General features: G+C 46.4%; 1 protein-coding gene across 2 annotated transcripts in view; it reads right to left on the bottom strand.

Annotated features, from left to right (window-relative positions):
• The window catches only part of pgpep1 (pyroglutamyl-peptidase I), a 46,624-nt gene continuing 20,653 nt past the window's right edge, over positions 1–25,971 (bottom strand). The window contains exons 3-5 of one of the 2 annotated variants that reach the window (XM_078198551.1): positions 14,077–14,193; positions 7,633–7,865; positions 1–631 (exon numbers count right to left, since the gene is read on the bottom strand). In XM_078198551.1, the coding sequence (XP_078054677.1) occupies positions 439–631; positions 7,633–7,865; positions 14,077–14,193 (543 nt within the window). In that variant the 3' untranslated portion in view covers positions 1–438. The remainder of the gene's footprint in view (positions 632–7,632; positions 7,866–14,076; positions 14,194–25,971) is intronic. The other variant, XM_078198550.1, reaches the window with a different exon arrangement.

Here is a 25,971-nt window from a genome sequence, read left to right as displayed (position 1 = left end):
CAAGAAAAAAAAAAGTGACAGGTTTAGCAAAGAACCTGAAAAAAAATCAAAATACAGTCACGGTACCAGGCTCAGATTAAAACAACTTAACCAGAAAAGCCTCAACCAGAAAACATATTATAAAAATTGGGACGGACACAGAATTAAATGTATCACAGTGTGTACGTGCACACATTATACCAGCCCAGGGGGTGGTGCTCTGGAGTTTGCACTCTCTCAGCATCTTGGAGATCCGATATGGTGCACGCACTTGCTCCAAGGAAATACAGTTCAGTTACCAAGATACAGGTTCCGGTCCCACTCAATTGCCCCTCCCACACCGGAACAGGTGAATTTTACAATGGCAGCTATAATCAGGGTTGCACCCCACAACAGTTTAGAAAGAAGAAAATCACTTTGATGTCAGATCTTCTCGCCCTAGTGCCCAATCCAGAGAGCTCAGTGCCCCATCTGGCAGTTCATCTTGGCGTTGGGACGTTCCAACACGCCCAGCATTGCTTCGATAATGGTTTGGAGAGCCCGTCCTAGCTGCTCGGCAGTGTACGGCTTCCCCAGAGGAGGAACGTGAATGAAGGCTGATTTTCCATGGCTCAGGTGGAGAGAGGTATAGTATGTAAAATCACAGAGGTATCTGGATGGAGAGAGAGACAAAATTTATCCTCGAATCATTCAATGTAGAAGGCCCTTCAGCCCACCGTGCCAACACTGGCTCTTTTGTCAAGCTATCTGATCAACCCCATTTTCCTTCCCGATTCGAAACGTTGGCTTCATTCTCTCGCCACAGATGCTGTCAGGCCTGCTGAGATTTCCTAGCACTTCCTGGAGAAATCCCAGGGCTCAAGCTAATGCTCTGGGTCCAAATCCAACAAAAGCAGTTGGCGGAATCTAAATTCAATTAATAAAATGTGGAATTAAGAGCTATTCTCAGTAATAGTGACCATGAAACCACTGCCAATTCTCATGAAAAATCCATTTGGTTCAGGAATGTATTTTAGAGAAGGAAATCTGCCTGGTCTGGGGAGAGGAATTTGAACTTTGAGAACTGGCCTGCTCCGGTCTACATGCAACTCCAAAGCTACAGCAATGTAGGTGATTCTGAACCGCCATCTGAAGCAGTGCAGCAAGCCACTCCAATCAAGGACAGTTAGGGATGGGCAACAGGTGGTGACCTTGCCAGCGACACCCACATCCCGTGAAATAATAAAATAAACTCTACCCAAACCCTTTGTGATTCTGAGTCCCGCTATTGGGAGTCTTAGATACTTTTAAAATGTGATTTCTTTCGGCTCTGTTCAAAGGGATAAGTGCCTCTCGACAAGATTGCTGCAAAGCTCCACTGCCCATTAAAAGATAGCAACGTTGAAGTCTTACATTGCAAGATGAAATACAGCAGATGAAGGCAAGTTCTCAAGATTCCCTCTCCGCATCCCAGTGTCTAAGTGATTCGTAAGGGTTTATAGGAATGGCAATAGGAGTGTTGTCTTCACTATAGTAAGAAGTCTCACAACACCAGGTTAAAGTCCAACAGGTTTATTTGGTAGCAAATACCATAAGCTTTCGGAGCAATGCTCCTTCGTCAGATGGAGTGAGATTACTTGGAGAGACTTGCACCAAGAATGGAGTGAGCATTAGCTTGAGCCCTGGGATTTCTCCAGGAAGTGCTAGGAAATCTCAGCAGGCCTGAGATGGAGCGAGAACAGAGACCACTCCATCTGACGAAGGAGCATTGCTCCGAAAGCTTATGGTATTTGCTACCAAATAAACCTGTTGGACTTTAACCTGGTGTTGTGAGACTTCTTACTGTGCTTACCCCAGTCCAACGCCGGCATATCCACGTCTTCACTATAGACAGGGAGACCCTTTCACATGTTGAGTACTTGACAGCATTGTGAAGAAAAACCATCTTAAACCTGCACTTTGGCTCCACATGTAATTTAACTTGAAGCAATTTTGTGCATTAATCTTCTCCAATTATATACATCGGAACAATGATGTACAATCACTCAGGCAATCCTTATATGGCTCAAATGTAGGGGAGATGATGGCCTCGCGGTATTATCACTAGACTATTAATCCAGAAATTCAGCCAATGTTCTGGGGATCTGGGTTCAACTCCCGCCTCAGCAGATGGTGGAATTTGAATCCATTAAAAAATATCTGGAATTAAAAGTCATGTACATCGAACAGTACAGCACAGAACAGGCCCTTCAGCCCACGATGTTGTGCCGAGCTTTATCTGAAACCAAGATCAAGCTATCCCCTTCCTATCATCCTGGTGTGCTCCATGTGCCTATCCAATAACCGCTTAAATGTTCCTAAAGTGTCTGACTCCACTATCACTGCAGGCAGTCCATTCCACACCCCAACCACTCTCTGCGTAAAGAACCTACCTGATATCCTTCCTGTATCTCCCACCACGAACCCTATAGTTATGCCCCCTTGTAATAGCTCCATCCACCCGAGGAAATAGTCTTTGAACGTTCACTCTATCTATCCCCTTCATCATTTTATAAACCTCTATTAAGTCTCCCCTCAGCCTCCTCCGCTCCAGAGAGAACAGCCCTAGCTCCCTCAACCTTTCCTCATAAGACCTACCCTCCAAACCAGGCAGCATCCTGGTAAATCTCCTCTGCACTCTTTCCAGCGCTTCCACATCCTTCTTATAGTGAGGTGACCAGAACTGCACACAATATTCCAAATGTGGTCTCACCAAGGTCCTGTACAGTTGCAGCATAACCCCACGGCTCTTAAACTCCAACCCCCTGTTAATAAAAGCTAACACACTATAGGCCTTCTTCACAGCTCTATCCACTTGAGTGGCAACCTTTAGAGATCGGTGGATATGAACCCCAAGATCTCTCTGTTCCTCCACAGTCTTCAGAACCCTACCTTTGACCCTGTAATCCACATTTAAATTAGTCCTACCAAAATGAATCACCTCACATTTATCAGGGTTAAACTCCATTTGCCATTTTTCAGCCCAGCTTTGCATCCTATCTATGTCTCTTTGCAGCCGACAACAGCCCTCCACCTCATCCACTACTCCACCAATCTTGGTGTCATCAGCAAATTTACTGATCCACCCTTCAGCCCCCTCCTCTAAGTCATTAATAAAAATCACAAAGAGCAGAGGACCAAGCACTGATCCCTGCGGCACTCCGTTAGCAACCTGCCTCCAATCCGAAAATTTTCCATCGACCACCACCCTCTGTCTTCGATCAGACAGCCAGTTACCTATCCAATCGGCCAACTTTCCCTCTATCCCACACCTCATCACTTTCATCATAAGCCGACCATGGGGGACCTTATCAAACGCCTTACTAAAATCCATGTATATGACATCAACTGCCCTACCTTCATCAACACACCTAGTTACCTCCTCAAAAAATTCTATCAAATTTGAGAGGCACGACTTGCCCTTCACAAATCCGTGCTGACTATCCCGGATTAATCCGCATCTTTCTAAATGGTCGTAAATCCCATCTCTAAGGACCTTTTCCATCAATTTACCAACCACCGAAGTAAGACTAACCGGTCTATAATTACCAGGGTCATTTCTATTCCCTTTCTTAAACAGAGGAACAACATTCGCCATTCTCCAGTCCTCTGGCACCCTCCCCGTGGACAGCAAGGACCCAAAGATCAAAGCCAAAGGCTCTGCAATCTCATCCCTTGCCTCCCAAAGAATCCTAGGATACATTTCATCAGGCCCAGGGGACTTATCGACCTTCAGTTTATTCAAAACTGCCAGGACATCCTCCCTCCGAACATCTACTTCCTCCAGCCTATTAGCCTGTAACACCTTCTCTTCCTCAAAAACATGGCCCCTCTCCTTGGTGAACACTGAAGAAAAGTATTCATTCATCACCTCGCCTATCTCTACTGACTCCATACACAAGTTCCCACTACTGTCCTTGACCGGCCCTAACCTCACCCTGGTCATTCTTTTATTCCTCACATAAGAGTAAAAAGCCTTGGGGTTTTCCTTGATCCGACCCGCCAAGGACTTCTCGTGTCCCCTCCTAGCTCTCCTAAGCCCCTTTTTCAGCTCATTCCTTGCTAACTTGTAACCCTCAAGCGAGCCATCTGAACCTTGTTTCCTCATCCCTACATAAGCTTCCCTCTTCCTTTTCACAAGACATTCCACCTCTTTCGTGAACCATGGTTCCCTCACTCGGCCATTTCCTCCCTGCCTGACAGGGACATACCTATCAAGGACATCCAGTATTTGTTCCTTGAAAAAGTTCCACTTTTCATTAGTTCCTTTCTCTGACAGTTTCTGTTCCCAACTTATGCCCCCTAATTCTTGCCTAATCGCATCATAATTACCTCTCCCCCAATTGTAAACCTTGCCCTGCCGTACGGCCCTATCCCTCTCCATTGCAATAACAAAAGACACCGAATTGTGGTCACTATCTCCAAAGTGCTCTCCCACAACCAAATCTAACACTTGGCCCGGTTCATTTCCCAGTACCAAATCCAATGTGGCCTCACCTCTTGTCGGCCTATCCACATATTGTGTCAGGAAACCCTCCTGCACACACTGCACAAAAACTGCCCCATCCGAACTATTTGACCTACAAAGATTCCAATCAATATTTGGAAAGTTAAAGTCCCCCATGACAACTACCCTGTGACCCCCACACATATCCATAATCTGCTTAGCAATTTCTTCCTCCACATCTCTATTACTATTTGGGGGCCTATAGTAAACTCCTAACAACGTGACCGCTCCTTTCCTATTTCTAACCTCAGCCCATATTACTTCAGTGTGCAGATCCCCCTCAAAGTGACTTTCCGCAGCCGTTAAACTATCCTTGATTAACAATGCCACTCCTCCACCTCTTTTACCAGCTTCCCTACACTTAGTGAAACATCTATACCCCGGAACGTCCAACAACCATTCCTGTCCTTGTTCTACCCACGTCTCCGTAATGGCCACAACATCGTAGTCCCAAGTACCAATCCACGCCCCAAGTTCATCTACCTTGTTCCGGATGCTCCTTGCATTGAAGTAGACACACTTCAACCCACCTTCCTGTCTACCGGTACCCACCCTTGACCCTGATACCTTCCCCAATACCTCACCACCCTCACTGACTTCTGGACTACAACTCCTTTTCCCACTCCCCTGACAAATTAGTTTAAACCCCCCTGAAGAGCCGTAACAAATTTCCCTCCTAGGATATTGGTGCCCCTCTGGTTCAGGTGCACCCCATCCTGTTTGTACAGGTCCCACCTTCCCCAGAATGTGTTCCAATTATCCACGTATCTGAAACCCTCTCTCCTACACCATCCCTGCAACCACATGTTTAACTGCACTCTCTCCCTGTTCCTCAACTCGCTATCACGTGGCACCGGCAACGTACCAGAGATGACCACATGTTTTGTTGAAACCATTGTTGATTGTCGGAAAAACTCATTTGGTTCATTAGTGTCCTTTAGGGAAGGAAATCTGCCGTCCTTACCTGGTCTGACCTACATGTGACTTCAGAGCCACAGCAATGTGGTTGACTCAACTGCCCTCGTGCATCTAGGGATAGGCAACAAATGCTGGCCAGCCAGCGATGTCCATGCCCCATGAATGAATAATAAATCCCAAGTTAATCTCCAGGTCATAACTCCAATCTCCAGCATCAGAGAATGGGCTTTGCACCAACTCCTCTCATTTCTTAAACCACTTCGATCTCCGAGACCAGAATGAGTAACAGTGCTCAAAGTGCAGCCAGAGCATTTTGTGCCATCATGACTCCCTTCGATTTGTATTTTATTTTTTTGGCTAATGCAGTTCAACTTGACATTGGCTTTGATTGCCATTCCATGTTGCTTAGATACATAGGACAAAAAGGAGGCCATTCAGCCCTTGGTCCTACTGCCATTGAATTGGATCACGGTTGGTCTCTATCTCAACAATAAGCATCAGGTCAACCAAGACTCGCAGGTGTTTCTCAACTTAATAATTTCCTAACTCTTTCCAATCCTCCCAAATGCACCCCCAAGTCCCTGAAACAAAAACAGAATATGCTGGAAAATCTCAGCAGGTCTGACAGCATGTGGCGAGAATAGAGCCAACGCTTCCTGTCTGGATGACCCTTTGTCAAAGCCAAGCAGATTCCGGCATCCGCAGTGTTTTGCCTTTACTCCAGTCTTTGAATATGGACTCTAAATTCTGGTTCACTGTTTTATCATCACTGACAACATTCAGACATCATGGGCCCAATTTTAACTAAGTGAATGGTTTTTGAGTCAGTTACAATTTGGCCCCACTGCCCTGCACTCAAACTCTCTCCCCAAATTCTAACCATCCCCCCACCACCCTGCGTTTCGCTTTCAAAATGCTCAAAAACCTCCTTGAAACTCAACTCTTCAAAAGCCTGTGATCATCTCCTGTAATTTAAGCACAGGGGGCAAAAGGTCACTTCAATCCATCCACCCTTTCCAGAAACTCTTCTGTGTATCCGCAGGGGCGGCATGGTGGCACAGTGGCTAGCACTGCTGCCTCACAGCGTCAGGGACTTGGGTTCAATTCCCGGCCTTGGGTCACTGTCTGTGTGGAGTTTGCACATTCTCCTGGGCAGGTTCCCTCCAGGTGTTCTGGTTTCCTCCCAGTCTGAAAGACGTGCTGGTTAAGTGTATTGACCCAAACAGGCGCCGGACTGTGGCGACTAGGGAAATTTCACAGTAACTTCATTGCAGTGTTAATGTAAGCCTTACTTGTGTCTAATAATGAATAAATAAACTTTGTATCCCTGCTTTTCAATACTGCATTCCTTAGTTCCCTCTCTATTTTGCTTTCTGAACCCAATTCCTAACTCACCCTATCTCCATTTCTTATTTCTGTGTTTCTATCCGGGAAAACAGGTGGGACAAGTTGCTAAAGGCCAGCTTCAGGAAATAGAACATAGAACAGTACAGCACAGAACAGGCCCTTCGGCCCACGATGTTGTGCCGAGCTTTATCTGAAACCAAGATCAAGCTATCCCACTCCCTATCATCCTGGTGTGCTCCATGTGCCTATCCAATAACCGCTTAAATGTTCCTAAAGTGTCTGACTCCACTATCACTGCAGGCAGTCCATTCCACACCCCAACCACTCTCTGCGTAAAGAACCTACCTCTGATATCCTTCTTGTATCTCCCACCACGAACCCTATAGTTATGCCCCCTTGTAATAGCTCCATCCACCCGAGGAAATAGTCTTTGAACGTTCACTCTATCTATCCCCTTCATCATTTTATAAACCTCTATTAAGTCTCCCCTCAGCCTCCTCCGCTCCAGAGAGAACAGCCCTAGCTCCCTCAACCTTTCCTCATAAGACCTACCCTCCAAACCAGGCAGCATCCTGGTAAATCTCCTCTGCACTCTTTCCAGCGCTTCCACATCCTTCCTATAGTGAGGTGACCAGAACTGCACACAATACTCCAAATGTGGTCTCACCAAGGTCCTGTACAGTTGCAGCATAACCCCACGGCTCTTAAACTCCAACCCCCTGTTAATAAAAGCTAACACACTATAGGTCTTCTTCACAGCTCTATCCACTTGAGTGGCAACCTTTAGAGATCTGTGGATATGAACCCCAAGATCTCTCTGAACCCCAAAATCCCTTGCCATTGCCATGCTGTGGCTTCCTTACCTTCCTGCGTCCTTTGAGACAGAGATGACCACATCCAGTTGTGGGTCAGTGATTTTATTACACACAATATCCATGTCGATGATGGACTCGAGGCAGTCGGGTCCTCCCTGGACGCAGCAGTGATTGTCCGGGCAGTAGCATCGATTATCCAGTCCTTTGTAACCCTGGTTGTGCCCATATTTCTCCAGTGTCACAGTGGTGGCCATTCCCGAAACTCCAACATGGATGAACAACTGAAAGAAAATTACGAACGTTGATAAGAAGCTAACAGGCATGAAAGGCCCACAAGATCAATTTATCCTGGCCCATACATCAGCTGAAACCACCAGCTCCCTATCCTCCCCCATCTTTCACCCCATTCTATCCACACTCATCCCCAACACTCATCCCCAACACTCATCCCCAACACTCATCCCCAACACTCATCCCCAACACTCATCCCCAACACTCATCCCCAACACTCATCCCCAACACTCATCCCCAACACTCATCCCCAACACTCATCCCCAACACTCATCCCCAACACTCATCCCCAACACTCATCCCCAACACTCATCCCCAACACTCATCCCCAACACTCATCCCCAACACTCATCCCCAACACTCATCCCCAACACTCATCCCCAACACTCATCCCCAACACTCATCCCCAACACTCATCCCCAACACTCATCCCCAACACTCATCCCCAACACTCATCCCCAACACTCATCCCCAACACTCATCCCCAACACTCATCCCCAACACTCATCCCCAACACTCATCCCCAACACTCATCCCCAACACTCATCCCCAACACTCATCCCCAACACTCATCCCCAACACTCATCCCCAACACTCATCCCCAACACTCATCCCCAACACTCATCCCCAACACTCATCCCCAACACTCATCCCCAACACTCATCCCCAACACTCATCCCCAACACTCATCCCCAACACTCATCCCCAACACTCATCCCCAACACTCATCCCCAACACTCATCCCCAACACTCATCCCCAACACTCATCCCCAACACTCATCCCCAACACTCATCCCCAACACTCATCCCCAACACTCATCCCCAACACTCATCCCCAACACTCATCCCCAACACTCATCCCCAACACTCATCCCCAACACTCATCCCCAACACTCATCCCCAACACTCATCCCCAACACTCATCCCCAACACTCATCCCCAACACTCATCCCCAACACTCATCCCCAACACTCATCCCCAACACTCATCCCCAACACTCATCCCCAACACTCATCCCCAACACTCATCCCCAACACTCATCCCCAACACTCATCCCCAACACTCATCCCCAACACTCATCCCCAACACTCATCCCCAACACTCATCCCCAACACTCATCCCCAACACTCATCCCCAACACTCATCCCCAACACTCATCCCCAACACTCATCCCCAACACTCATCCCCAACACTCATCCCCAACACTCATCCCCAACACTCATCCCCAACACTCATCCCCAACACTCATCCCCAACACTCATCCCCAACACTCATCCCCAACACTCATCCCCAACACTCATCCCCAACACTCATCCCCAACACTCATCCCCAACACTCATCCCCAACACTCATCCCCAACACTCATCCCCAACACTCATCCCCAACACTCATCCCCAACACTCATCCCCAACACTCATCCCCAACACTCATCCCCAACACTCATCCCCAACACTCATCCCCAACACTCATCCCCAACACTCATCCCCAACACTCATCCCCAACACTCATCCCCAACACTCATCCCCAACACTCATCCCCAACACTCATCCCCAACACTCATCCCCAACACTCATCCCCAACACTCATCCCCAACACTCATCCCCAACACTCATCCCCAACACTCATCCCCAACACTCATCCCCAACACTCATCCCCAACACTCATCCCCAACACTCATCCCCAACACTCATCCCCAACACTCATCCCCAACACTCATCCCCAACACTCATCCCCAACACTCATCCCCAACACTCATCCCCAACACTCATCCCCAACACTCATCCCCAACACTCATCCCCAACACTCATCCCCAACACTCATCCCCAACACTCATCCCCAACACTCATCCCCAACACTCATCCCCAACACTCATCCCCAACACTCATCCCCAACACTCATCCCCAACACTCATCCCCAACACTCATCCCCAACACTCATCCCCAACACTCATCCCCAACACTCATCCCCAACACTCATCCCCAACACTCATCCCCAACACTCATCCCCAACACTCATCCCCAACACTCATCCCCAACACTCATCCCCAACACTCATCCCCAACACTCATCCCCAACACTCATCCCCAACACTCATCCCCAACACTCATCCCCAACACTCATCCCCAACACTCATCCCCAACACTCATCCCCAACACTCATCCCCAACACTCATCCCCAACACTCATCCCCAACACTCATCCCCAACACTCATCCCCAACACTCATCCCCAACACTCATCCCCAACACTCATCCCCAACACTCATCCCCAACACTCATCCCCAACACTCATCCCCAACACTCATCCCCAACACTCATCCCCAACACTCATCCCCAACACTCATCCCCAACACTCATCCCCAACACTCATCCCCAACACTCATCCCCAACACTCATCCCCAACACTCATCCCCAACACTCATCCCCAACACTCATCCCCAACACTCATCCCCAACACTCATCCCCAACACTCATCCCCAACACTCATCCCCAACACTCATCCCCAACACTCATCCCCAACACTCATCCCCAACACTCATCCCCAACACTCATCCCCAACACTCATCCCCAACACTCATCCCCAACACTCATCCCCAACACTCATCCCCAACACTCATCCCCAACACTCATCCCCAACACTCATCCCCAACACTCATCCCCAACACTCATCCCCAACACTCATCCCCAACACTCATCCCCAACACTCATCCCCAACACTCATCCCCAACACTCATCCCCAACACTCATCCCCAACACTCATCCCCAACACTCATCCCCAACACTCATCCCCAACACTCATCCCCAACACTCATCCCCAACACTCATCCCCAACACTCATCCCCAACACTCATCCCCAACACTCATCCCCAACACTCATCCCCAACACTCATCCCCAACACTCATCCCCAACACTCATCCCCAACACTCATCCCCAACACTCATCCCCAACACTCATCCCCAACACTCATCCCCAACACTCATCCCCAACACTCATCCCCAACACTCATCCCCAACACTCATCCCCAACACTCATCCCCAACACTCATCCCCAACACTCATCCCCAACACTCATCCCCAACACTCATCCCCAACACTCATCCCCAACACTCATCCCCAACACTCATCCCCAACACTCATCCCCAACACTCATCCCCAACACTCATCCCCAACACTCATCCCCAACACTCATCCCCAACACTCATCCCCAACACTCATCCCCAACACTCATCCCCAACACTCATCCCCAACACTCATCCCCAACACTCATCCCCAACACTCATCCCCAACACTCATCCCCAACACTCATCCCCAACACTCATCCCCAACACTCATCCCCAACACTCATCCCCAACACTCATCCCCAACACTCATCCCCAACACTCATCCCCAACACTCATCCCCAACACTCATCCCCAACACTCATCCCCAACACTCATCCCCAACACTCATCCCCAACACTCATCCCCAACACTCATCCCCAACACTCATCCCCAACACTCATCCCCAACACTCATCCCCAACACTCATCCCCAACACTCATCCCCAACACTCATCCCCAACACTCATCCCCAACACTCATCCCCAACACTCATCCCCAACACTCATCCCCAACACTCATCCCCAACACTCATCCCCAACACTCATCCCCAACACTCATCCCCAACACTCATCCCCAACACTCATCCCCAACACTCATCCCCAACACTCATCCCCAACACTCATCCCCAACACTCATCCCCAACACTCATCCCCAACACTCATCCCCAACACTCATCCCCAACACTCATCCCCAACACTCATCCCCAACACTCATCCCCAACACTCATCCCCAACACTCATCCCCAACACTCATCCCCAACACTCATCCCCAACACTCATCCCCAACACTCATCCCCAACACTCATCCCCAACACTCATCCCCAACACTCATCCCCAACACTCATCCCCAACACTCATCCCCAACACTCATCCCCAACACTCATCCCCAACACTCATCCCCAACACTCATCCCCAACACTCATCCCCAACACTCATCCCCAACACTCATCCCCAACACTCATCCCCAACACTCATCCCCAACACTCATCCCCAACACTCATCCCCAACACTCATCCCCAACACTCATCCCCAACACTCATCCCCAACACTCATCCCCAACACTCATCCCCAACACTCATCCCCAACACTCATCCACCATGGTGCAAAGGGAGCTTCCCACTGTACATCAAGCTCCATCGAACCTGCCCTGAGCATATTTGATGGGACAGTGTCAAGGTATTTTTACCCAGCTCTTACATAACTCCACTCTTCCATATGTCTCATTCTCACCTTTGCTCCTTGTTTGCAATGAAAGGGAATTGTGGCCCACATCACTTTGTTACCTTTGTACAAGGGCAGTGTGAGGGTCAAGGCCTCAGAGAGGTACAGGGAGCCTGGGCTACACAGAAATTCAGGGGTTTAATTCCTGGGATTCAGATTCTGAATCAGAGGTTTGATCTGAAGGTACAGACTTGGAAACAGCAACAAAACAATAGACGGGATCTTGATCAATTGGGCCAGTGGGATGACGAATGGCAGATGGAGTTTATCATAGAATCATAGAAACCCTATAGTGCAGAAAGAGGCCATCTGGCCCATCGAGTCTGCACCGACCACAATCCCACCCAGGCCCTGCCCCCATATCCCTACACATTTACCTGCTAATCCCTCTAACCTATGCATCTCAGGACACTAAGGGGCAATTTTATCATGGCCAATCAACCTAACCCGCACATTTTTGGACTTTAATTTAGATAAATGTGAGCTGATGCATTTTGGTAGATTGAACCAGGGCAGGACTTACTCAGTTAATGGTAGGGCGTTGGGGAGAGTTACAGAACAAAGAGATCATGCTTGGTTTCATTGGTCAGAACATTGAATACAGGAGTTGGGATGTCTTGTTGAAGTTGGACAAGACATTGGTAAGGCCATACTTGGAATACTGTGTACAGTTCTGGTCACCCTATTAAAGAAAGGATATTATTAAACTAGAAAGAGCGCAGAAGAGATTTACTGGGACGCTACCGGGGCTTGATGGTTTGAGTTATAAGGAGAGGCTGGATAGACTGGGACCTTTTTTCTCTGGAGCGTAGAAGGCTGAGGGTGATCTTATAGAGGTCTGTAAAATAATGAGGGGCACAGATCAGCTAGATAGTCAATATCTGTTCCCAAAGGTGGGGGAGTCTAAAACTAGAGGGCATAGGTTTAAGGTGAGAGGGGAGAGATACAAAAGTGTCCAGAGGGGCAATTTTTTCACAGAGGGCGGTGAGTGTCTGGAACAGGCTGCCAGAGGTAATAGTAGAGGCAAGTACAATTTTGTTTTTTAAAAAGCATTTAGATAGTTACATGGGTAAGATGGGTATAGAGGGATATGGGCCAAATGCGGGCAATTGGGACTAGCTTAGGGGTTTAAATAAAAGGGTGGCATGGATTAGTTGGGCCGAAGGGCCTGTTTCCATGCTGTAAACCTCTATGACTCTATAGTGGAAAAGTGACCCTGATTAAAAGCTGCACGGACCAATTAGATCTGTGCACCGTGATGAGTAACTGTTGAAAATGAGTTTACTTTTATCAAACAGTTAAATTAATGATTTCAATGTTCTTATTGAAACATACAAAAATCAGAGAAAGCAAGTTGTCTAGGATAGAGAAAGAACTAATGATAGCCAATCACATTGTCACAAGTTTCTAAACTTCCAATCAGGTGATATCAGGGACCAATCAGATGCAGGCATTTGCCCACCCTCGCACTGAAACTGCACAGGCCAATCAGAATGGTGGAGTTCAGAAGTCCTAAAACCAAACAAAACTGCAAAGCCAAATTGGAGGTGGAGAGTCAGGACAATATAATGAGGGAGAATGATTTTAAGGTGGGGCAGGATTTTTGGTGGGACTCACAGCAGAGTCTATTTTAATTGCAGCAAACTGAACGCATGATCAAAACTGCAGGAAAGTCTCCCAATAAAAGTAGGGCGATTCCTCCAGCAAAGCGTAGTGTGAGGAGGATAGTAACAGAATGCAAATTATGCATCCATAATCAATCCAGTCATCGCGAAGCGTAATCGACAGGAAAATTATACAATCACTTCCGTTCTGGCCAGGGCTTGTGTGGTTACTACAGGCCAGCGGATCAAATGATGAGAAGGTGATTATTAATGTACCTAACCTGGGGATTATGACGTTTCCAGAGAGAAGGAATCAAATCCAGGACCTTCTGGTATTCTACTGGAATCTCGTACACATACAGATCCACTTCATCTCCCAGCCCGAGCTTCTGCAACTCCTGAAATACAGTCACAAGGTAAATGATTGGGGCAGAAGAACGTTATAGAAACCACTGGCTTTGAAATCTGAGGTGATTAAAGCATCCTGTGCATTGATCAGCAGAAAACCAGCTGAGGGTTACAAGTTGCACAAGATCCCACAAGCCACCCTTGTTTCAAGACGGCGCCAGAGCGAGGCGACTTCTTGCAAGTTGTGGCCAGCATACCTTCTAATTCTATCTTTTACTCTTGTTCTATGCTTCTAAAACTCTATTCTCTTTGACATTACATTCTGCATTCTCCCCTTTCCTTCCCTATGCTTTGTCTGTATAGTGCGCAAGAAACGATACTTTTCACGGTATACGAAAACATGTGACACTAAATCTCAAAGTCAAGACAACTCGGTCCCATTTCCTATTCACTGGTTTGCTCTGATCGAATTGTGGACCTGGAGGTTTGTAAAGGAATGTTCATGCTGCTGTCATCCTAGTTCTCCAATTCCTCTATGGTCTCACCCGTCCCAATCTCTGTAGCCTCCTCCAGCCCTACAACCTCCTGAGATCATTGTGCTCCTCCAATTCTGGCCTCTTGCTCATCTGATTTTCACTGTTTTCCCTCACTGGTCGTGTATCTGACATTGTACCTGAGACACTCTGTAGAACATGATTTGATGCATCACTCGCCCAGAATGTTCAAACACTTATGGATGTTAGGGAACTTGGGGGAATAAATAGTGATGTCTTGAGGAGTGTACATATTACAGAGAAAGAGGTGCTGAAAGTCTTAAAGCGCATGAAGGTAGATAAATCCCCGGGACCTGATGAAGTGTATCCCAGGACATTGTGGGAGGCTAGGAAGGAAATTGCGGGTCCCCGAGCAGAGATATTTGAATCATCGATAGTCACGGGTGAGGTGCCTGAAGATTGGAGTGTGGCAAATATTGTGCCTTTGTTTAAAAGGGCTGCAGGGAAAAGCCCGGGAACTACAGGCTGGTGAGCTGCACATCTGTGGTGGGTAAGTTGTTGGAAGGTATTTTGAGAGACAGGATTTACAGGTATTTAGAGATGCAAGGACTGATTAGGGACAGTCAGCATGGCTTTGTGAGCGGAAAATCATGTCTCACAAATTTGATTGAGCTTTTTGAAGGGGTAACCAAGAAGGTAGATGAGGGCAGTGCAGTTGAAGTTGTCTACATGGACTTTAGCAAGGCATTTGACAGGGTACCGCATGGTAGGTTGTTGCACAAGATTAAATCTCATGGGATCCAAGTTGAGGTATCTAAATGGATACAAAATTGGCTTCTTGACAGAAGTCAGAGGGTGGTTTAGAGGGTTGTTTTTCAGACTGGAGGCCTGTGACCAGTGGTGTGCCTCAGGGATCAGTGCTAGGCCCACTGTTATTTGTCATTTATATTAATGATTTGGATGAGAATATAGGAGGCATGATTAGATAAGTTTGCAGATGACACCAAGATTGGTGGCATGATGGACAGTGAAGAAAGTTATCTCCTATTGCAACAGGATCTTGATCAATTGGGCCAGTGGGCTGACAGATGGAGTTTAATTTAGATAAATGCAAGGTGATGCATTTTTGTAGCTTGAGCCAGGGCAGGACTTACTCAGTTAATGGTAGGGCACTGGGGAGAGTTACAGAACAAAGAGATCTAGGGGTACATGTTCATAGTTCCTTGAAAATGGAGTCACAGGTGGACAGAGTGGTGAAGGCGGCATTCGGCATGCTTGGTTTCATTGGCCAGAACATTGGCACGGTAGCACAGTGGTTAGCACTGCTGCTTCACAGCTCCAGGGACCTGGGTTCGATTCCCGGCTTGGGTCACTGTCTGTGTGGAGTTTGAACATTCTCCTCGTGTCTGTGTGGGTTTCCTCCGGGTGCTCCGGTTTCCTCCCACAGTCCAAAGATGTGCGTGTTAGGTTGATTGGCCATGCTAAAATTGCCCCTTAATGTCCTGGGATGCGTGGATTAGAGGGATTAGTGGGTAAAATATGTAGGGATATGGGGGTAGGGCCTGGGTGGGATTGTGGTCAGTGCAGACTCGATGGGCCGAATGGCCTCTTTCTGTACTGTAGGGTTTCTATGATTTCTATGATTGAATACAGGAGTTGGGTATCTTGTTGAAGTTATACAAGACATTGGTAAGGCCACACTTGGAATACTGTGTGCAATTCTGGTCACCCTATTATAGAAAGGATATTATTAAACTAGAAAGAGTGGAGAAAAGATTTACTAGGATGCTACCGGGACTTGATGGTTCGAGTTATAAGGAGAGGCTGGATAGACTGGGACTTTTTTTCTCTAGAGTGTAGAAGGCTAAGGGATGACCTTGTAGAGGTCTATAAAATAATGAGGGGCATAGATCAGCTAGATAGGTAGGGGAGTCTAAAACTAGAGGGCATAGATTTAAGGTGAGAGGCGAGAGATACAAAAGTGTCCAGAGGGGCAATTTTTTCACCGAGGGTGGTGAGTGTCTGGAACAAGCTACCAGAGGTAGCAGTAGAGGCAGGTACAATTTTGTCTCTTGAAAAGCATTTAGACAGTTACATGGATAAGAGGGGTATCGAGGGATATGGGCCAAATGCGGGCAATTGGGATTAGCTTAGGGGTTTTTTTTTTAAAAAGGTGGCATGGACAAGTTGAGCCGAGGGATCTGTTTCCATGCTGTAAACCTCTCTGACTTGTCTGCTAACCTCCATCTTCACTGCTGATTGGAAACCATGTTGTACATAAACAAAATGTTGTTAATATTTGTAAATTGTATGGTAGAGTTTATGCAAAGATTAAGTGGCATATCAAGAAAGAAATCAACAGATTAATAACATTACAAAAGGAATGAAGTGGCAAGATTCTATACTTTTGTAAACCTTCTGAATCAAAGATTTGTATAGTTTCGCTCCATCTGTGCCTCATGTAAGCTAGCACAGAATGATGCGCTGGGGGCTTGCTGAGTAAAAATCTAAAGGATAGCTATCACGTGTACCCCCAGGCCAACTAAAAACAGTTCATGTGTACACCAACATCTCACTTCAAAGACGTACAAAAAAGGACAGTCTGCATGACAGCCCTTAGACAGAACAGCCTATGTGTCTTGCCCACTTAAAATCAGCCTCCATAAAAAGTCCTTAAGTGCAAAAAGGGAATGACTCACATTTCGGGACAATGAAAGCCTTTGTAGTTTCTCAATAAGCAGCAGTTAGTCTGACCATGATGGACTTGATTTGTGCCATTTTTTGTCAAAACAATCAGAATCTTTTCCCATCTCCTTCTCCCGGCCATACTGAGCAAGGGCCCAGTCAGATGGGGAATTTTCTATGTGGACTGGTCTCTGTCCACCAGTTATTCAACAAGAGCAGTACAACAGGTAGTTATTAAAAGCAATAGAAAGTACAAGCGCAAAATATGGCACAGTAATACACCCTAGCCCCTTGAAAAGAAATGACCATGTCAAAGGATAGAATCGAGTTATACGGATATGATCGAGTTATACGGATATAGAATCGAGTTATACGAATCTAATTATGCGGGCGGCACGGTAGCACAGTGGTTAGCACTGCTGCTTCACAGCTCCAGGGTCCCGAGTTCGATTCCCGGCTCGGGTCACCGTCTGTGTGGAGTTTGCACATTCTCCTCGTGTCTGCGTGGGTTTCCTCCGGGTGCTCCGGTTTCCTCCCACAGTCCAAAGATGTGTGGGTTAGGTTGATTGGCCAGGTTAAAAATTGTCCCTTAGAGTCCTGAGATGCGTAGGTTAGAGGGATTAGCGGGTAAATGTGTGGGGGTAGGGCCTGGGTGGGATTGTGGTCGGTGCAGACTCGATGGGCCAAATGGCCTCCTTCTGCACTGTAGGGTTTCTATGATTCTATGAATCCCAAATTAAAACATCGTTACAAAAACAGAAAATGCTGGAAAATCTCAGCAGGTCTGACAGCATCTGTGGGGAAAGAAGAGAGCCAATATTGAGTCTAGACCACCTTCGTCATTGTTACGTTGAGCAAGTATAATTTTTGATTTGATTTGTCACATGTATTAACATACAGTGAAAAGTATTGTTGCTTGCACGCTATGCAGACAAAGCATACCGTTCATAGAGAAGGAAACGAGAGAGTGCAGAATGTAGTGTTACAGTCATAGTTAGGGCATAGAGAGAGATCAGCTGAATGCAAGGGGGAGGGGTAGCATTATTGGTCAGAGATTGTATCACAGTGTCAGAGAGGAGGTTTGATGAGGACTTATCTGTTGAGGTAGTATGGGCGGAGATTAGAAATAGGAGAGGAGAGGTCACCCTGTTGGGAGTCTTTTATAGACCTCCTAAAAGTTCTAGAGAGGTTGAGGAAAGGATTGCGGAGTCAATCCTGCTTAGGAGTGAAAGTAATAGGGCAATTGTTATGGGGGATTTTAACTTGACTAATATTGACTGGAATTGTTATAGCTCTAGCTCGTTAGAGGGGTCAGTTTTTGTTCAAAGCGTGCAGGAAGGTTTTTTGACTCAGTATGTAGACAGGCCAACTAGAGGTGAGGCTATATTGGATCTGGTGCTGGGAAATGAGCCAGACCAGGTGCTAGACTTGGAAGTTGGTGTGCATTTTGGTGATAGTGACCACAATTCGGTTACGTTCACCTTAGTGATGGAAAGGGATAGGCATGAACCTCGGGCCAGTGGTTTTAGCTGGGGGAAGGGTAATTATGAGGCTATTAGGAGAGAATTAGGAAACATAGGTTGGACTAGGAGATTACAGGGACTGGGAACGTCCGACATGTGGAGTTTTTTCAAGGAGCAGCTACTGCGAGTCTGTGATAGGTATGTCCCTGTCAGGCAAGGAGGAATTGGTAGGGCTAGGGAACCGTGGTGCACCAAAAAAGTTTCTTTGTTGGTTAAAAAGAAAAAGGAGGCTTATGTTCGGATGAGACGTGAGCACTCGGGTAGTGCACTAGAAAGCTTTAGATTGGCTAAGAGGGAGTTGAAGAGCGAGCTTAGAAGGGCTAAAAGGGGACATGAGAAGACTTTGGCGGATAGGGTTAAAGAGAATCCTAAGGCGTTCTATAGGTATGTCAAGAACAGAAGGTTGGTTAGGGCAAGTTTAGGGCCAGTTATAGATGGCAGAGGGAAGTTATGTGTGGAACCGGAGGAGATTGGTGAAGCATTGAACCAATATTTCTCTTCGGTGTTCACGCAAGGGGACATGAATATAGCTGAGGAGGACACTGGGTTGCAAGGGAGTAGAATAGACAGTATTACAGTTGATAAGGAGGATGTGCAGGATATTCTGGAGGGTCTGAAAATAGATAAATCCCCTGGTCCGGATGGGATTTATCCAAGGATTCTCTGGGAGGCAAGAGAAGTGATTGCAGAGCCTCTGGCTCTGATCTTCAGGTCGTCGTTGGCCTCTGGTATAGTACCAGAAGATTGGAGGTTAGCGAATGTTGTCCCATTGTTTAAGAAGGGGAACAGAGACTTCCCCGGGAATTATAGACCGGTGAGTCTCACTTCTGTTGTCGGCAAGATGTTGGAAAAAATTATAAGGGATAGGATTTATAGTTATTTGGAGAGTAATGAATTGATAGGTGATAGTCAGCATGGTTTTGTGGCAGGTAGGTCGTGCCTTACTAACCTTATTGAGTTTTTTGAGAAAGTGACCAAGGAGGTGGATGGGGGCAAGGCAGTGGACGTGGTATATATGGATTTTAGTAAGGCGTTTGATAAGGTTCACCATGGTAGGCTTCTGCAGAAAATGCAGATGTATGGGATTGGGGGTGATCTAGGAAATTGGATCAGGAATTGGCTAGCGGATAGGAAACAGAGGGTGGTGGTTGATAGTAAATATTCATCATGGAGTGCGGTTACAAGTGGTGTACCTCAGGGATCTGTTTTGGGGCCACTGCTGTTTGTAATATTTATTAATGATCTGGATGAGGGTATAGTTGGGTGGATTAGCAAATTTGCTGATGACACCAAAGTCGGTGGTGTGGTAGACAGTGAGGAAGGGTGTCGTAGTTTGCAGGAAGACTTAGACAGGTTGCAAAGTTGGGCCGAGAGGTGGCGGATGGAGTTTAATGCGGAGAAGTGTGAGGTAATTCACTTTGGTAGGAATAACAGATGTGTTGAGTATAGGGCTAACGGGAGGACTTTGAATAGTGTGGAGGAGCAGAGGGATCTAGGTGTATGTGTGCATAGATCCCTGAAAGTTGGGAATCAAGTAGATAAGGTTGTTAAGAAGGCATATGGTGTCTTGGCGTTTATTGGTAGGGGGATTGAATTTAGGAGTCGTAGCGTTATGTTGCAACTGTACACAACTCTGGTGCGGCCGCACTTGGAGTACTGTGTGCAGTTCTGGTCCCCACATTACAGGAAGGATGTGGAGGCTTTGGAGAGGGTGCAGAGGAGGTTTACCAGGATGTTGCCTGGTATGGAGGGGAGATCCTATGAGGAGAGGCTGAGGGATTTGGGATTGTTTTCGCTGGAAAGGCGGCGGCTAAGAGGGGATCTTATTGAAACATATAAGATGATTAGAGGTTTAGATAGGGTGGATAGTGATAGCCTTTTTCCTCTGATGGAGAAATCCAGCACGAGGGGGCATGGCTTTAAATTGAGGGGGGGTAGTTATAGAACCGATGTCAGGGGTAGGTTCTTTACCCAGAGGGTGGTGAGGGATTGGAATGCCCTGCCAGCATCAGTAGTAAATGCACCTAGTTTGGGGGCGTTTAAGAGATCCGTAGATAGGTTCATGGACGAAAAGAAATTGGTTTAGGTTGGAGGGTCACAGTTTTTTTTTTAACTGGTCGGTGCAACATCGTGGGCCGAAGGGCCTGTTCTGCGCTGTAATGTTCTATGTTCTATGTTCTAAGTCCATTCGAAATTCTGACAGCAGCAGGGAAGAAGCTGTGCTCGAGTCGGTTGGTACGTGACTTCAGACTTTTGTATCTTTTTCCCGAAGGAAGAAGGTGGAAGAGAGAATGCCTGGGGTGCGTGGAGTCCTTAATTATGCTGGCTGCTTTGCTGAGGCAACAGGAAGTGTAGACAGTCAATGGTTGGCAGGCTGGTTTGCGTGATGGGTTGGGCTACATTCACGACCTTTAGTGAATGGAACAGGATATACAGATTCAACCTGTTCCCTCCACACCATGAAGGACATCGATGTTTGGAGGGTGTTCCGGGGAATAGAAAAGTCCCTGAATTGCAAATTACAAGAACAGAATACAACAGTCCCAATCTGGCACAATAAATAGGGTTTATTTTAGTTACTGCAATCTAAAAATGTTTGTCTTTTTTTAAATCAGCTTCTTTGAGGCAAGTAACTAAAATTTGGAAATTCAGCATGTCCACTACGACTCTCACCAACTTTTACAGATGCACCAAAGATGGCATCCTTCGTGGTTGTATCACAGCTTGGTACGGTTCCTGCTCTGACCAAGATCGCAAAAAACTAGAGAGAGTCGTGAACGAAGCCCAGACCATTACGCAAACCAGCCTCCCATTCATTGACTCTGTCTATACTTCCCGCAGCCTCAGAAAAGCAGCCAGCATAATTAAGGACCCCGGACATTCTCTTTCACCTTCTTCCGTCGGGAAAAAGATACAAAAGTCTGAGGTCACGTACCAAATGACTCAAGAACAGCTTCTTCCCTGCTGCTGTCAGACTTTTGAATGGACCTACCTTGCATTAAGTTGATCTTTCTCTCCACCCTAGCTATGACTGTAACACTACATTCTGCACTCTCTCCTTTCCCTCTCTATGTACATTATGCTTCGTCTGTATAGTACGCAAGAAACAATACTTTTCAAAAGAGAAAAGGCTGGAAAATCTCAGCAGGTCTGGAAGCATCTGTAAGCAGAGATTTTCCAGCATTTCCTCTTTTGGTTTCAGATTCCAGCATCCTCAGTAATGTGTTTTTAAACAATACTTTTCACTGTACACTAATACATGTGACAATAATAAATCAAATAAAATAAATCAAAAGTAAAGAAACAAACATGGACAAAACAATGAAGCAAAATGCTGAAGCAATTGTTGCTGCGGAATCCGGGGGAGTGGGGGGGGGTCCAGAGTGTATATGGGGCTCAGAGCAAACCACACCTCGTGTTGCATTGGATTCTGCTTAAACCACAGGAAACATTTCAAACTTTATCAGGGCCACAACAGAACAGCCTCAGTGAACTGGAACATAAACCCGACTTCACCCTTACGAGGAGAGTAGTAGACCACATGAAGTTACAGGATAATAAATAGAATCCCTACAGTACAAAAGGAGGCCATTCAGCCCATCGAGTCTGCACCAACCACAATCCCACCCAGGCCCCATTCCCGTAACCCTCATTGACCCTGCTAATCCCCCTGACATTAAGGTCAATATGGCTAGTCCACCTAACCCGCACATCTATGGACTACAAAAAATGGAATAAAAAGTTTGGAATTTCTATAATGCCCAAGTACAGTATTCCTGATATGCTTTATAGGAGCATTAAATCAATCAAAATTTGACACCAAGCCTCAGAAGGAAATATTAGGATATAGGGGCACCTTAAAGGAGGAGAGGTAGGGACGCTTAGCGAGGGAATCCCAGAGCTTGGGGACTTGGCAGGTAAAGGCATGGTTGCCAATGTTGGAGTGAAATCAAGGATGAACAAAAGGCCGGAGCTGGGAGAATCTCGGAAGATTGTAAGGCCAGAAGAGGTCATAGACACAGAGGGCTGTTTCATTTTAAATCTGTTCTTGAGATGCTGCAGTTGCTAACAGGGCTGCTAATTTTATCGACTATCCCCAGTTGCCTTGAATTTGAAACAGCTGAGTGGCTGATTGATTGGCAAGGGTCACAGAGTCTCTAAAATGGACATTAGTAAACAAGCTGGGATTTGCCAGAGCATCAACAGCCTCATGGTCATTTTTACTGATTACAATTTCTGCGGAGGAATGAACCAGATATGCAGAGTGGGCTCGCTCCTTGGTACTTTGTAATGGGAGTTCAAGATTCTTTATGCTGAGTCGCTGCATAGTGTGCAATAGCTTTGGGCATTTTGCAACTCCATTATAAAGCATAAGGTCAGGTCGAGCAGCTGTGCAGGGACACAGCATTGACGCTTTTCATCCGCCCCTGCGATTTCTCCACCGACAAGCTGAACTAACTGTGGAGCGGGCAGTCATCGAGATGGCTCCACACCTGGGAACAGAGGGGAGGAGCTGTCTACAATGTACTGTCTCCCACTCAATAATCGCCCGATAAACATGACTGACAGCTTAGAAATGGTTCAGCCAGGTCTGTGTTTCAGCATGCAGTACTGAGAGCTGCGCGGGATTTGGGGAAAGAATTTTATAGGCTGAAGATGACAAAATAAATTAAGCTGTACGAGTGTATGCCTAATGGAGGTGCTGTCTTTCTGGTGAGATGTTAAGCCAAAGTCCCATCTGGTCTCTTAAGGGAGTAGAAAAGATCCTAAAGGAATATTACAAAGAAAAACAAAAGGAACTCTAGCTATTTCCTTCGCCATTATAAATCCATCAACCAACATCACAACATTAGACCATCTAATGATCAGCACTGTGCTGTTTGTGGGAGCTTGCTGTGCACAAATTGACTAATGGTGCTTCCTACATTCCAAAAAATACCTCACTGGATGGAAACACTGAGATTTGAGGTCACGGAAGACATTGTATAAAATTCAAGTTCTTCCTGTCTCACTGAATGTAGCCAACGTGCTTTTCTGTCAATTTGATTGTTACATAGAGATTGATACCAGTTTATCCAATTGTAGGATTAGAGTCTGAATTCTGAACCAAGTAGCTGTGATGATGGCAAATGAAGTTTGCAGCATTGTTGGTTCATTTGTGACCTAATTATGAAAAATATTGGACAGAAACATACAAGCATGAATAATCCACACTGATTGAAGGACAAAGAGTGGTGCTGGTCATTTTTTGTTCAATCAATTTCTTTCCCCCACAATGCAGGCTGCTCCATCTAGCCAGGTTGGAAGTCTTAATACCCTCCCCCGTTGCCTCAAGTTTGGTACAATCAAGTGATTTACTGTTTACTGTCGTTTACTCAGCCACAATAGTGTAGGACTGGGGTCACAGAGACCAGACTGGGTGATGGCAACAGGATTTCTTTCGGCATGGTGACAGAGTGGTCATCACTGCTGCCCCACAGCGCCAGGGACCCGGGTTCAATTCCGACCTCGGGTCACTGTCTGTGTGGAGTTTGCACGTTCTCCCCGTGTCTGCGTGGGGTTTCCTCTGGGTGCTCCGGTTTCCTCCCACAGTCCAGGCTAGGTTGATTGGCCATGCTAAATTGTCCCTTACTGTTAAGGAGATTAGCAGGGTAAATACGTGGGGTTACGGGGGTAGAGCCTGGGTGGGACTGTTGTCGGTGCAGGCTCGATGGGCCGAATGGCCTCCTTCTGCACTGCAGGGATTCTATGAAGCAGTTTAACAGTTTATAAAAATGGATGGGAAATTTACAGAGCAGAGCAGTGTGTGTGTGTGTGTGTGCGTGAGAGAGAGAGAGAGAGAGAGTGAGTATATATGTGTGTGTGCATATATATGTGCGTGTGTGAATGCACTGTAGGGATTCTATGATTCTTCCCCAAAAGTGAACTGGTTGGGTTTTTGAAACAATCGTGGGCATTTTTAAGTCAGATTTTATTTATTAACACCCGAGATTTGAATCAGTGTTCTCCAGATCACTTGTCCAGGATTCTGCATTACAAGTCCAGCAAAATAACTGCTGCACTGCTATACTTAGATGTTAAACAGAAGCTCTGCTTGTGTTGAATGTTAGACATATTGTGTCATTATCTAGTACAACGGCCAACATTAATTCCTCAACTAATACTGCCCCGCCCCACCAAAATGCAAATTAACAGGTTGTTCATCTTGTAGAAGTTATTTGAATTTCAGTTGGAAGCATCACATTTCACCCAACAATTCACTTCAAATATAATTACTGATAAAACATACGTCAGGCGGAGAAACAAACCACTGGTCCATGTCAATGTTCATGTTCCCCGTGACCTCTCCACATCATATTTCACACACGCATCAGTATTTCCTTCTACTTTTTTTTTTCTCCAGCTTCCCCTGAAATGCACCAATTCTATTCTCCTCAATCACCCTGTGCTCGCAAGTTTCACTTTCTCATAACTCTCTGGGTAAAGATGATTCTCTCGAATTCCCTATTGAGTTTGAGTGACTCCTTCATATTTACGACCATCAGTGCAGGTGCGCCTCCCAAGTCGAAACAGTTTCACATGGAATCTGCAACACAGAAACAGGCCATTTGGCCCAACTAATCTGGGCAGGTGCTTATGTTCCATATGAGCCTTGCCCCAGTCCTCTTCATCTCTCTGCATCAGCATATTCTAGTTTCCCTTACTCCCTCATGTTTATTCAGCTTCCCTTAAATGCATCTGTACTATTCATCTCAATCACACCCCCATCAGCAGCGAGCTCCACATTCTCATTGCTGAGTAATCAATAGTCAGCTGTTTAATATTCCGTACCTGTCTCTCAGTTTCATTTCATTTGACAAGTAATTTCACTTAAAGTATGATCAAACAATGCAAATGTTTACATTGCCTTATCAGGCAGGAAAAATGTTTGACATTTCCTATATTACAACTGTGAATACATTTTTAAAGAATATACTAATTGACTGCAACGTGCTTTGGGACATCCTGAGACAGTGGAAGGTGTTACAGAAACACAAGCTCTTTCTCTTTACAGAATCTTACAACATGGTTTTTTGTGAATCGGTTTCCACTGCCCATTCACTTTATGTGTCTGCCTTTTCAAAGC

The sequence above is a fragment of the Mustelus asterias genome, chromosome 26 (assembly GCF_964213995.1).
Source record: "Mustelus asterias chromosome 26, sMusAst1.hap1.1, whole genome shotgun sequence".
In the NCBI taxonomy this organism is placed as follows: Eukaryota; Metazoa; Chordata; class Chondrichthyes; order Carcharhiniformes; family Triakidae; genus Mustelus; species Mustelus asterias.
Note: the sequence above shows the minus strand (reverse complement) of the source record. Positions and strands in the feature narration are given on the sequence as shown.